A 12,272-nucleotide genomic window follows, 5' to 3' on the forward strand; every position below is an offset into this window, starting at 1 on the left:
TAGTTTTCTCTTTTCTGTGTTTTCTACTTTCTCTTCAATTTGATGCATAATCCTGAGTTTATCTGTTGCCATTACTATAGGGCCATAACATTTCAGTGGCGTGAGTGGGGCAGGAGGATGCAAGCGTCATTTTCCTTCTTTAGTATGGAAAAAGCTTCTGCATGAGATAGATGGGATTCCTCGCACAGGAGAGTGTGAGGACCTCTCATGGCTCTTGTTGAAGCCGGTATTCCAGCCCCCATTTCAATATGCCTTCGGCAACTGGAGTGTAAGTGATGAGAAAGAAAGGAAAAGATGAGCCTCTGGCAGCATGAAGCCAGCTTCTCAACCTCCACAGCCAGGAGGGTGCAAGGTCTGCATAGCCTCGCCTTCCCTTGTCCCTGCAGAGCTGCACGAGAGCTGTGACACTGATCCCCACTTGAAAGCTGACAGAGGGGATCTGTGTTGGCGCTGCAGAGATAGTCACATATGTTCATTATCCTCTCCTCCTCCTCTCTTCATAACCCTTCCTCTGCCAAATATACCCACGTTGGCCTTCTCTTCACTTGCTCAAATCCACATATGCTCTGGGGCTCAGAAAAACACCAACATGTACATTAGCTAACACTATATTGCAACACCCAGAAGGCCATCAGTTCTTACCATGACATGCTATACCAGCACTCTGCTTGAGTGTGTCAAATGAGGCAGACATGGTTTTTGTCCAATATAATGTATAAGAACAGATCTGTGCAGATACAAAGTTGCAAGCCCAGAGGTACACATACAGAAATGACTAATTCTATAATTAGTAAGGCCTTGGATGTTTGTGTGTATCAGTATACACTGAGGGGCAAAAGCCAAAAGCAGAGCTGGAAAGATGCTCGGTCAGTAAACTGCTTGCTTAGCAAGCATGAGGACCTGAGCTCGATGCCCAGAACCTGCAAAAAAGCTCAACCCAGTGGCATGCATTTGTATCTCAGTGTCTGGGAGGCAGAGACAAGGGGATACCTAGGGTTTGCTGGCCAGCCAGGTCAGCCAGCCTAGCCAAATTGATGAGTTCAGATTCAGTGAGAGGCTCTGTCTCAAAAAATAAGTTGGGAGAGATTATGGAAGATAACTGATATTGTTGATCTCTGGCCTCTACACCCATGCCCCCCCACACACACACGGGGGGCGGGGGGGCTGCTCATTCATGTATTTTATACATTCTTGTGTGATTAACATTGAAAATTTCCAGGATCTCCATTTTCTTGCTTATCGGTGTTAGTTTATGACCCTTCAAATTTGAGACTTGAATATTCTTTACAATTCCTTCTCTTTCACATTTCACTTCTCCTAAAGAACAATGTCCCCGTGAGTCATCATGGTGGTACATAATTGTAACCCCAGCACTTGGGAGACAGCAGCAGGAAAATCAAGTCCATTGGGCTTGCTTGGGCTATTAGTGAATTCCAGGCCAACCTGGACTACAGAGTCTAAGACACTGTCCAGAAGTAAAAAATAAAAAGAACAGAAGGAGGATAAGAAGAAAGAAGAGAGGTAGATTACTTCTTTCATATGAATTATTCCATATGCAAAAACTAAAAAGAGAAAGAGGCCTCATTTGGGTTAAAAGTAAGCAAAGTGGGCTGGTAGTGTAGTTCAGCAGTAGAGTGCTTGCCCAGGATGCACAGAGTCCTGGGTTTAATCCCAGCAGTGCATAAACCAGGCATGTAATCCAAGCCCTTTGGAAGAAGAGACAGGAAGACCGGAAGTTCAAGGTCATCCTTGGCTTACGTAGAGAGTTCAAGTCATTTAATAAATAAGTAAAATTCCCTCTGGAGTGCAATGTGTCTCTCCCTACTCAGTTGGGATCATGAATACTTACTCACGGACCCTTTAGTGATGTCGTCTAGAATGAATGTCTTGAACCACATGCACAAATGACCCTACTTTCTTTTATTTGCTATAGGTGTTTGAAGAACGAAGAGCGCTGCTTGGAAAATGGGTAATGAATTTAAAATATTACAAGGCTGGGGATATCTGGGCCTCAGAGCACTTGTCTAATATGTGCAAGGCCTTGGGTTCAGTCCTCAGTACTACGAGAGAGACAGAGAGACAGAGAGAGAGAGAGACAGAGAGAGAGAGAGACAGAGAGAGACAGAGACAGAGAGAGTGAGAGTGTTTCTGTATTGTGGCATATTATCTGTTTTAGTCTATCCAAGGAACTATCAGGCCAAGGCTATTCAGCTAGTCATTCTTTTTTTTTTTTTAATTCTGGAGTTTGAAAGTCTCAAGATTAACATGCTAGTGATGAGTGTCTGGTGAGAGCAGCATCCTAAAATGGTGGAAAGGGGAAAGGGTTCTTTGGGATCTGGTTTGATCCTGTTGAGGGCTCCGCCTCCCAGAGGTCCTACCTATGCCCCACTCCACCCCCACCTCCCCATCCCTCACTCTGAAGGTTAGAATTTCATGTTGTTTTAGTTTCTTGTTTAAATTTATTTTACACATATGAGTGTTTTGCCCACATGTGTATATATGTACCATTTGGGTCCCCGATGCCCATGGAGGCCAGAAAAGGGCATTGTATCCTCTGAAACTGGAGTTTAAAATGGTTGTGAGCCACCATGTAGGTGCTGGGACAAAATCTGGGTCTGCTAAATCGTTTCTGTAGCCCTCACTGTTGTTGTCTGAGTCAGGGTCTCACTCTGTAGCTCCTGGCTGGCCTGGCGCTCACTGGGTAAGAACATACTGACCTCAAATTTATATACCTTCAGGAATCTTACTATCTCAGCTCTATAAATCTCAGATTATAGGAGTGGCTATTCCCCCTAGATGAGGTTAAGGGGAGTCTTGTAGAAGAGTTGAGATACCTGAGGAGGATGGGGGTTCTATAGGAAGACCAACAGAGTTGACTAACCTGGACTCTTGAGGTCTCCCAGACACTGAACCACCAACCAAAGAGTGAACATGGGCTGCACCTGGGCTCCCCACACACATGTAGCAGATGTGCAGCTTGGTCTTCATTCAGGCCCCAACTACTGGAGCAGGGGCTGTCCTGAACCTGCTGTCTGCCTTTGGATCCTGTTCCCTTGGCTGGGCCACCTTGTCTGGCCTTGGTGGCAGGAGAGTGTGCCTGATCCTACAATGTCTTAGTGTGTTGGGATGTGGAGTGGAGAGCGAGGAGGTGTGGGGTGGGAGGTTGCCCTGGGGAGAGCCTCCCCCTTCTTATAGGAGAGGGGAAGTGGGGGATAGACTGAGAACGACGACTGAAAGGAGAGGGTGTCTGGCTTTGGTATGAATAAATTAATTAATGAATGAACAAAAGATTTCAACATATGAATGCTCCAGAACATAAACATTAAGGCTGTAGCATTATCCTGGCGCCTATGGAATGCATACCTTAGGCAATGCTGGCCCTTTCCTGGGAAGCATGACTGATGATTTCCATTTAGATTCTACCTGGAAAACAGAACTCATCTCCTGTTTTAATGGCCATAATTTAATCAAAAGGAATGTTGAACAAATATCGAAAACAAAGACTCAGGAAGGGATTGATGACGGTCCGTGGAGACGGAACTGGGCTAATGCCAATGTTCCTTGTACTTTGGAAGGAAGGGCTCCAACCCAGCCGGAATCCACACCCCTGAGGAATAAAGTAGGCATCTCACAGCCAGTTGAGTCTGATATCCAAGGAAGCATGATGATTCTGGGTTGTCTGAGGAAAAGCTGGAGCCAGGGATCAAGGCAAAGGTAGTTCTGACATGAACAGGAGGCAACACAGAGAGGAATATGTCTCTTCTTCCTCAGTTTCTCCCTTAGTGCCTTCCTCTTCACAGGCAGCATTTAGCAGAGAGCTAACTGGTATGGGCTTGGATCTAAGAGATGGTGTCTTAGTAACCATTGGGTTCTCAGCATCCAGGCAGCACCCTTCTGTATACACTGAACCGCCACATGAGAACACTAATGGCTTCACACTTTCGCTTAACAAGACACAGCTATCCTTCGTCACCAATGAGCAACTCTCATTTGTTCCTCTAACGAGGAGACAGAGTCCCAAAGGTCATTACCCATGACTGGATAATGTCGAATTATGTGTTTCTGGGCAACAAATTACTTGTTGAATTACTCTACAGTCTCAACTAACTATTTTCCACCACTCAAGAGAATTGAAAACATATGGACATACAAAAACTCACACATTAGTGTTTATAGCAACAGTATTCAAAACAGTCGAAAGCACAGATAATCCACAGGTAAATGAATACACAAAATGTGCTATGCTCATAGGATGAAGTTATTCATCGACAATCTGAAAGTATTTCTGGCGTGTGCTATAATGTGGACAGACTCTGAAGGCATTGTGTGCTAAGTGAAACAAGCCAGGTACAAAGCCAAATATTGTACAGCTCCACTTTATATGAGGTGCTTAGAGTGGGCAAATTCATAAAGCTAGGAAATAGAGTAGAGGGGACCAGGGGTTGGGGAGCTAGTGTTTGATGGGTCTGAGAAAGTTCCAGACACACGTCATACTGATGGTTGCCCTGTAATGTGAGTCTATTTAAATGCCACTCTACACATACATGGTTAACATTGTGAATTTTATATTTATTTTATATTGATTAGGCATGGTTCTAAAAGCCTGTAATCTACCACTTGGGAGGCAGAAGCAAGAGAATCAGAACAAGGCCAGCTTCAGGTTGCATACCAATATCCAGGCTAACCTGAGCTCGTGAGACTCTTGTTTTCACAAACCAATCCCCCCCAGCCCTCAACGTCCCTCCCCCAAAGAAGCTTAAAGTAGAATGTGATGCTTATCTATTCCTTTCCTCAAATTATTTTCTCTTTAATAATGGTAATTTTAATGGCAACTGTTTTAATAATGGGAATTTTTATGGGAATTCAAAAACGTATAAAGTAAGAGTGAAGTTGTTCGCTTCACGGAGGACACTGCTGTGAGAGTCTCACCTACAATCCGAGGAGAGGGTGAGATTGAACTCCAAACACATGGACAATAAGATGGCTTCATGGCTCACGGACTGGGATATTTGCTCACTGAGTCTCTGAAAGGTAGCAGATGACAGATAAAAAATGGGTTTAAGGGACCCTAGAGAACAGGGCACCATGTCTGTTTGTTGTTGTTGTTTTTAATTTGGGGTGGGGATAAAAATGTGCTGAGATTAGACAGTGGTGATGGCTTTGTGATCTCCTGGATATACTAAAATGCAGTCTATTGTACACGTTTTTCCTTTGTGTGTGTGTGTGTGTGTGTGTGTGTGTGTGTGTGTGTGTGTGTGTGTGTGTGTGTGCGTGCTGTGTGTGAGATACCTGTATAAGGGCACATATGCCACAATGTTCTTGTGGAGGCCAGAGGACCACTTTGTGGACTCTGTTCTCCTTCTACCTTTGTGTAGATTCCTGAGATTAAACTCAGGTCACCGAATTTGTATGTACATCATGTTCCTTTAGCTGCTAGGCCACCTTACTTTTAAGGCAGGGTCTCTTACTAAGCCTAGAACTCATGAATTCAGCCAGACCCACTGGCCATTGAGCCCCAAGGATTCCCTTGTCTCAGTGTCTCCAACCCTGGGATTGCAGGTGTGTGTCAGCACACCCAGCTTTTACATGGCTGCTGGGATCCAAATTCAGAGCTTTGGTTTGCAAGGCAAGCAAGTGCCTTACCAACTGAGCGCTCTCTCTCTGTCTCTTGCTCTCTCTCTCTCTCTCTCTCTCCCTCTCTCCCTCTCCCTCCCTCCTTCTCTCTCTCTCTCTCTCTCTCTCTCTCTCTTCCCCTCCCTCCCTTCCTCCTCTCTCTTCTCTCTGCTCTCTCTCTCCCTCCCTCCTCTCTCTCTCTCTCTCTCTCTCTCTCTCTCTCTCTCTCTCTCCTCTCTGCTCTTTCTCTCTCTCTCGAAAGTCTTAACATTTTTAAATATTTATTTTTAATTATGTGTACATGTGAGGGGCAGGGTATGTGCACTTGAGCGTCAGTACCCAGGGAGTCCAGAAAACCGAGTCAGATCCCTGGAGCTGGAGTTGCAGGTAGTTGTGAACCGTCTGACAAGGGTACTGGGAATCAAACTCAGGTTCTTTGCAAGAACAGTATTCTCTTAACACACCAGCCCCATAAATAATTTCATTTATGCTCATATATGTTCACATAGTTCTGTTTAATATTTTGAATAACGACAAACAAAATAATGAGAAACTGAAGCCGTGTGTGGAAGTGCACTGTGTGGAATTACACTCTAGAAGCTGAGGCAGGAGGATGGTGAATTCATGGGGCCATCTGAGATACACAATGAGACCCTCTCTTTTAAAAAAAAAAAAGGGCTGGAGAGATGGCTCAGTGGTTAAGAGCACTGACTGCTCTTCCAGAGGTCCTGAGTTCAAATCCCAGCAACCACATGGTGGCTCACAACCATCTGTAATGAGATCTGATGCCCTCTTCTGGTGTGTCTGAACAGCTACAGTGTACTTATATATAATAAATAAATAAATAAAAATCTTTTTTTAAAAATCCTCTGTAGGGCTAGGGAGATCACATCAGAAATGTGGGGATGGGAGTTTGGGTCCCCAGAGCTCAGATAAATTCCAGGTAGGTTAGGTACCTGCCTGCAAGTCTAGCCTCTGAGGGGAGAGCCAAGGAGCCCCCGAGTAAGCTGTCTAGAAGGATGACCCTGGCTGTGAATGCTCCTCTGGCGGGCCCCACCTCGATGTATAGAGTACTAGCCAGTGATTCCCAGCATCAATCTTGGACACATACCACACGGGTGGGAAACCTCCCTATGCGTTCCAAGTGCTGGCCGTTCATCTTGAGATTGGTGAACCCTGACAGCCCCAGCTTCAGCAACTTGGAAAAGTAGCATGCAGTTACCAAGTGTACCTCAAAGAACAGGGTCGTCCCAGAGTGAACCCCGATACTGTGTGACAGGAGGCTGTGAGAACAACTCTAATGGCTCCCCAGCCTCACATGCGGGTCCCTCACTTTTGGGCTCCAGGGTTACTGGAGAATTGGTGCAAGAAACAAGCGAGGTTATTAAATTCCTGCGCAGTGAATCTGCATGGGTTTTCTACTTTCCGGTCTGTCCTAACACTCTCTAAACATTTTCCCCTGCCGCTCAGTGTTCTGAGTCAGGCCCCCACCTTGAATTGGTAGGGGTTCAAGGAATGCAGATTCATTTTCTATTAGCTTAAACATACACAATTAGAAAGGAATATCCGGGAGGCAAAAACACCTATCGGAGCCAAATGTAAATTACCCTGGACCTTCTTGATCAGGGAAACAAATGAAGAGCCCGTGTAATTATCTTTTTAATCTCCAGGGAGAGTGTTTCAGTGTTCTCTTTTATAGGTTTTTATGATTCTTATGTTCTTTTATATTCATTTAAAGTCACACTATAATTTGAGTTCATTCTCTTCTGTGGCATTCAGGAAATTTGGTGAGTCTTCCTGGCCCCATTCTCGTCTAGGCACAAACATGACAGCTTGGTGCTTTTAGAGTTTTTTTGTATATCTTTTTTACATTGATTTACCACTTACATATTGTTTTTAATATCGCTATGGCATTTTAGAATAAAATAATTGTCTTTTATATAATTACACACATATATACATACATATGTACATATACATACACACATAGTATATGTATACACACACACATACATACACACATATATGAAATCCTCACTCAATGTCCTACAATGTAGATATAATGACCTCTAATGTATAAATGAGGACAATTTGAATATTACAAACAGTAGAAAATTGGGAGCAAGCCCTTGAGTACTCCTGTACACAATCCAAACTCAGAATGTGTAAGCAAACTTTATGTGAGGTCTGGGAAACTAATCCAAGAGACACTGGTTCTAATAGCTCTGAATCAATGTTTGCATGAAAGTAAAAAAAATGGGACTTTTATAGACAAGTTCTAAAGTCATCACTAGGTGATTTAAATTATTTAAAGAAAGGTTCCTTTGAAATTGGAAAGGAGTGTGAGGGCCAGAAGGGCAAAGTCTAAGTGGTATTTCTCATATCTGTGTACCAAGAAAAGTGAATTTGCATGCTTACTGTGAAGGAAAGTTTTAACTGTCAACTTGCACAAACTAGACTCATTTGAGAAGGGAGTCTCACTTGAGAAACTGAGGCTAGGTTGACCTAAGGGCATGTCTGTGGGGGATTGTCCTATAGGTAGTATCATTTCTTGCACATAAGCATTTGAACTATGTCAGACAGGAAAAAGTTATCTAAGAGCAATCAAAGATAATTCATTTCTCTCTGTTCTATATACACATTTTATTTATTTGTTTGTTTGTTTATTTATTTATTTATTTATTTATTTATTTATTTATTTATACTTTCCTAGGGTCATGTCTGTTACTCTGATAAAACACCTCAACAAAAAGCAGTTAATGGGAGAAAGGGCTCACTTGGGTCCACAGTTCCAATTATAGTCCACCAAAGTAGGGATAGCAAAGCAGTAACCTAAAATAGCTAGTCACATCTGTAGTCAAGAGCAGAGAGAAATAAGTGCATAATGCACATTTGTGCTCAGCTTTGTCTTTGCGTTTGGGGCGTGCAGGATCTCTTGCCTATGGAATGGCACCTCCCATAGTAGGCTGGATCATTCCACAACAATTAACATAATCAAGACAATCTTCCCAAAGGCCAACCTGATCTAGACAATGAGACACCCTGCTCAGGTGGTTCTAGATTGTGTCAGGTTGACACTAACCGTTTCAGATACACTGAAGATATAGGTCAGAAGCACTTCTGCAGCTGCTGTTTAGTCGCGTGCACTGAAAGGTGAGAAAGGAGACACAGGTAATGAAATGTGGAATTCACTGAGCTGAGACAGAAATAAATGCATGCTATGCATTAGCCGTAACTTACTATACTCACTTTCTGTGCCACTCTCTTCCCTATAGTTGAACACAGTACCTATGAGACTCTCTTGTTCTGTTTCCTCAGTTTGACAAATGGACAGACTCTCAAAGGAGAAGAATTCTTACAGGCCTGCTAGAGCGCTGCTCCCTGTCCCAGCAGAAGTTCTGTTGTCGAAAACTGCAGGAAAAAATTCCAGCAGAGGCCCTGGACTTTACTACCAAGCTTCCGAGGGTGTTATCTGTCTACATCTTTTCCTTCCTGGATCCCCGGAGCCTTTGCCGTTGTGCACAGGTAACCGCAGTGGCACTTGGAGGTCAGTTGGGACAGCCTTAGGAAACTCTGAAAGGGAAATAACCTAAAGATGAACCCACATGCCTGTGCATAAAGCCAAGCAATAGATTTTGTTCTGCAGTTTGAATGACCCTTGACCTTTTATTTTTGGTAGGTCTAACTTTGTAGGAGCAAAGGAAAACTACTAGCAGGTGTGTGTGTGTGTGTGTGTGTGTGTGTGTGTGTGTGTGCTCAGCAGGACAGCATTGCCACTTCCCACACAGCTACAATAACACCCTACAGTCAGTGGTTCCTAACCTTCCCAATGCTGTAACTCTTTAAAACAGTTCCTTATGTTGTGGTGATCCCCAACCATAGAATTATTTTCCTTGCTATTTCAATTTGCTACCATTATGAATCATAATGTAAATATCGGTGTGCTCCAATGGCCTTAGGTGACCTCTGTGAAACAGGTCATTTGACTTCCTAAACGGGTCATGACCTACATGCTGCAAACGGCTGCCCCAGACTATGCAGTGCGGGGCACCTGTAAATAGAAAAGCTCAAAAGAGGGTGTTCATGAGATATATACAGAGGATGACAGTGAAAGGTATCTATGCCAAGCTGCATACCTACCTGTGAACTCAGCACTTGGATAGCTAAGGCTAACCATTGTTTGTTCAGGACTACCCTGCCTTGTCTCACCAAAAAAAAAAAAAAAAAAAAAAAAAAAAAATCAGAAAGAAATATAGGTAGATCTGAGTGTGCCCGTATACCTTCAGGGGATTGGGGAAAAAAGGAGGCTAGTATTTCTCATGAGTAATTTTTACTGTATTATACTAAAGGTAAGGGGCTAGAGAGATGGCTCAGCAGTTAGGAGCGCGTGCTGCTCTTGTAGAGGATCCAGGTTCAGTTCTCAGCACCTATGTGATAGCTCACAACTGTCTACAATTCTAGCTCCAGGGAATCTGACTCCATATTGTAGACTGTATGCCTATACATACACACAGGCAAATGCTCATACACATAAGAGTAAAAATAAACATTTCAAAAATCATAAAAATCACACTGGACTTAAATTAAGATATAAACCTGTAAAGCAGGTTTGGTGGGGCGTGCCTTAATTCCAGCACACCGCAGGAGAGTCAGAAGTGTTAAGTTACTGAGCTGAGCCTTCAAGGAAAACAACAGATGACAGACATTATCCCACAAAGCAGCTCCAGAAGTGGAGGAAATGAGTTTGGGAACTGAGTAGGCTGCTTTGTTTTCCCAGGTGAGCTGGTACTGGAAGAGCTTGGCTGAGCTGGACCAGCTCTGGATGCTCAAGTGCCTGCGTTTTAACTGGTACATCAGCTTCTCCCCAACGCCCTTTGAGCAGGGTGTCTGGAAAAAGCACTACATTCAGATGGTGAGAGAACTTCACGTCACCAAGCCCAAGGCAAGTTTGAGACAGAAAGCAGCACGCTAAGAAACTGGCAGCCGTAGCAAATACTAGAACTGTGAGTTCGTCGTCCAGCTTGAAATGTAGGAAAGGCCAAAGGACATACCCCGTGAATTTAAGCTTCTCTTCTGAGGCTTCACACACCTCCTCAGGATAGTTATGTTACCAAGAGCTCTTGCCCGATGCCTTCTGATCACAGAGATCTTTAGAAGTGAGGACTTTGGGTACTTCTCTCTGTGTCTCCACCCCTAATTTCTTTGCCTCTCCCCCAGACACCTTACAGCTCTGACATGGGAATTCTGCATCGTGTTCAGTTATGGTCCATTAGAATTGACACATTCATATTTGCTATGATTCTATAAGATGCTGAAGTGTGTTGGTTGGTCAGTCAGTGGGTTAATTAGTTCACTGATTGAGATGATGTCTCCTTGTGTAGCCTAGACTGATTTTGACCCCAAGAGCCTCCTGCCTCAGCATTAGGGATGCTGTTACTATGGATACATACCACCATGCTTGGCTGTTAATTTATTTATCCACTGGTATGGATGTTCCACACTAGGGCCTCATGTAAGCATTTGCATCATGGCCTGAGTTTCCATCTTCAGCACCTATATTAAAAAAAGCCAGAAGTAGTTTAACATAATTGTAAGCCCAGGGCTGTGGAGATGGGGACAGGAGGAACTCTTAGGCTCACTGGACAGCTAGCTGGGATAAATGGGAGAGTCCCAAGTCCTACTGAGAGACCCTGACTCCGAAATTTAACTCTGTCCTCCACAATAATAGTCACATATGTGGGCATATACACATGTGCACATATTTGTATACACACACACAAATGCACACACACACACACACACACACAATCATTTGATATGAGCATTCACAGGATTAAAGAAGAGATACAAGATCATTTTAATACAGATACTCAAACAGGTCATGTAACAAAGTTCAGCATCCATTCATGATGACAGGACTCCTGAAAGACTTCATTCAGGCTGGAAATCCAGCTCAGCGGTGCGTTGGACTAAGTGCTTTCCTAGCATGCACAGGCCCAGGGTTTAACCCCAGCTCTAGCACAGAAGATTTCAAGTGGTAAGAGCAAAACCTGCTCACTTCATTGTTGCGGATTTCATTGTCGCCAGTGTGTGAGCATGCCAAGCACTTTGTGCCTTTCGGAATGATTTTTCTGTATGTTACAATCACTTATACTTAAATGCTCACCTTGTTTTTTTTAATGTCTTATTTGATTCCCCATAGTGTTGTGTTAATTTGCTTTCTTCGTTGCTCTGATGGGATACCTGGCAAAGGCAAGTCAGAGAAAGAAAGGTTTATTTTTGGCTCCCACTTCAAGGGCACATACAGCCATAATGGTGGGAAGTCACGACTGAAGAATCTTGAGGTGGCTGGTCACATTGCTTCCTCAGCCAGGAAGCTGACATTGAAAGCTGGTCCTTAGTTCACCGCCTCCTTCTAGTTCTGTCTGGAACCTCAGTGCCTAGAATGCTGCTGTCCCAGTTTGGGTGGGTCTTCTCGGTCTAGAAACTCCCTCACAGAAGGTGCCCAGAGGTTTGTTTCTTAAGTGAGTCTAGGTCCTGTCAAATTGATAGTTTCAACAAGGATTAAAGTCGAACTCCCCCCAGCAAAAAGACAAAGATTTCTTTCTAAATAAGGTTACAGAAATGAATGCCCATTCTTGGTGAGACCCGTATAAGAC

General features: G+C 43.7%; 1 protein-coding gene across 4 annotated transcripts in view; it reads left to right on the forward strand.

The window, feature by feature from the left end:
- Nucleotides 1-12,272, forward strand: part of Fbxo16 (F-box protein 16) — a 49,127-nt gene that overhangs the window by 11,577 nt on the left and 25,278 nt on the right. For all 4 annotated transcript variants that reach the window (XM_087585767.1, XM_087585763.1, XM_087585764.1 and 1 more), the window contains 3 exon segments: nucleotides 1,934-1,969; nucleotides 8,932-9,138; nucleotides 10,391-10,555. In XM_087585767.1, coding sequence (XP_087441893.1) covers nucleotides 1,934-1,969; nucleotides 8,932-9,138; nucleotides 10,391-10,555 — 408 coding nt within the window.

Source organism: Rattus norvegicus, chromosome 15 (assembly GCF_021556685.1).
Source record: "Rattus norvegicus strain SHRSP/BbbUtx chromosome 15, alternate assembly SHRSP_T2T, whole genome shotgun sequence".
Taxonomy (NCBI): Eukaryota; Metazoa; Chordata; class Mammalia; order Rodentia; family Muridae; genus Rattus; species Rattus norvegicus.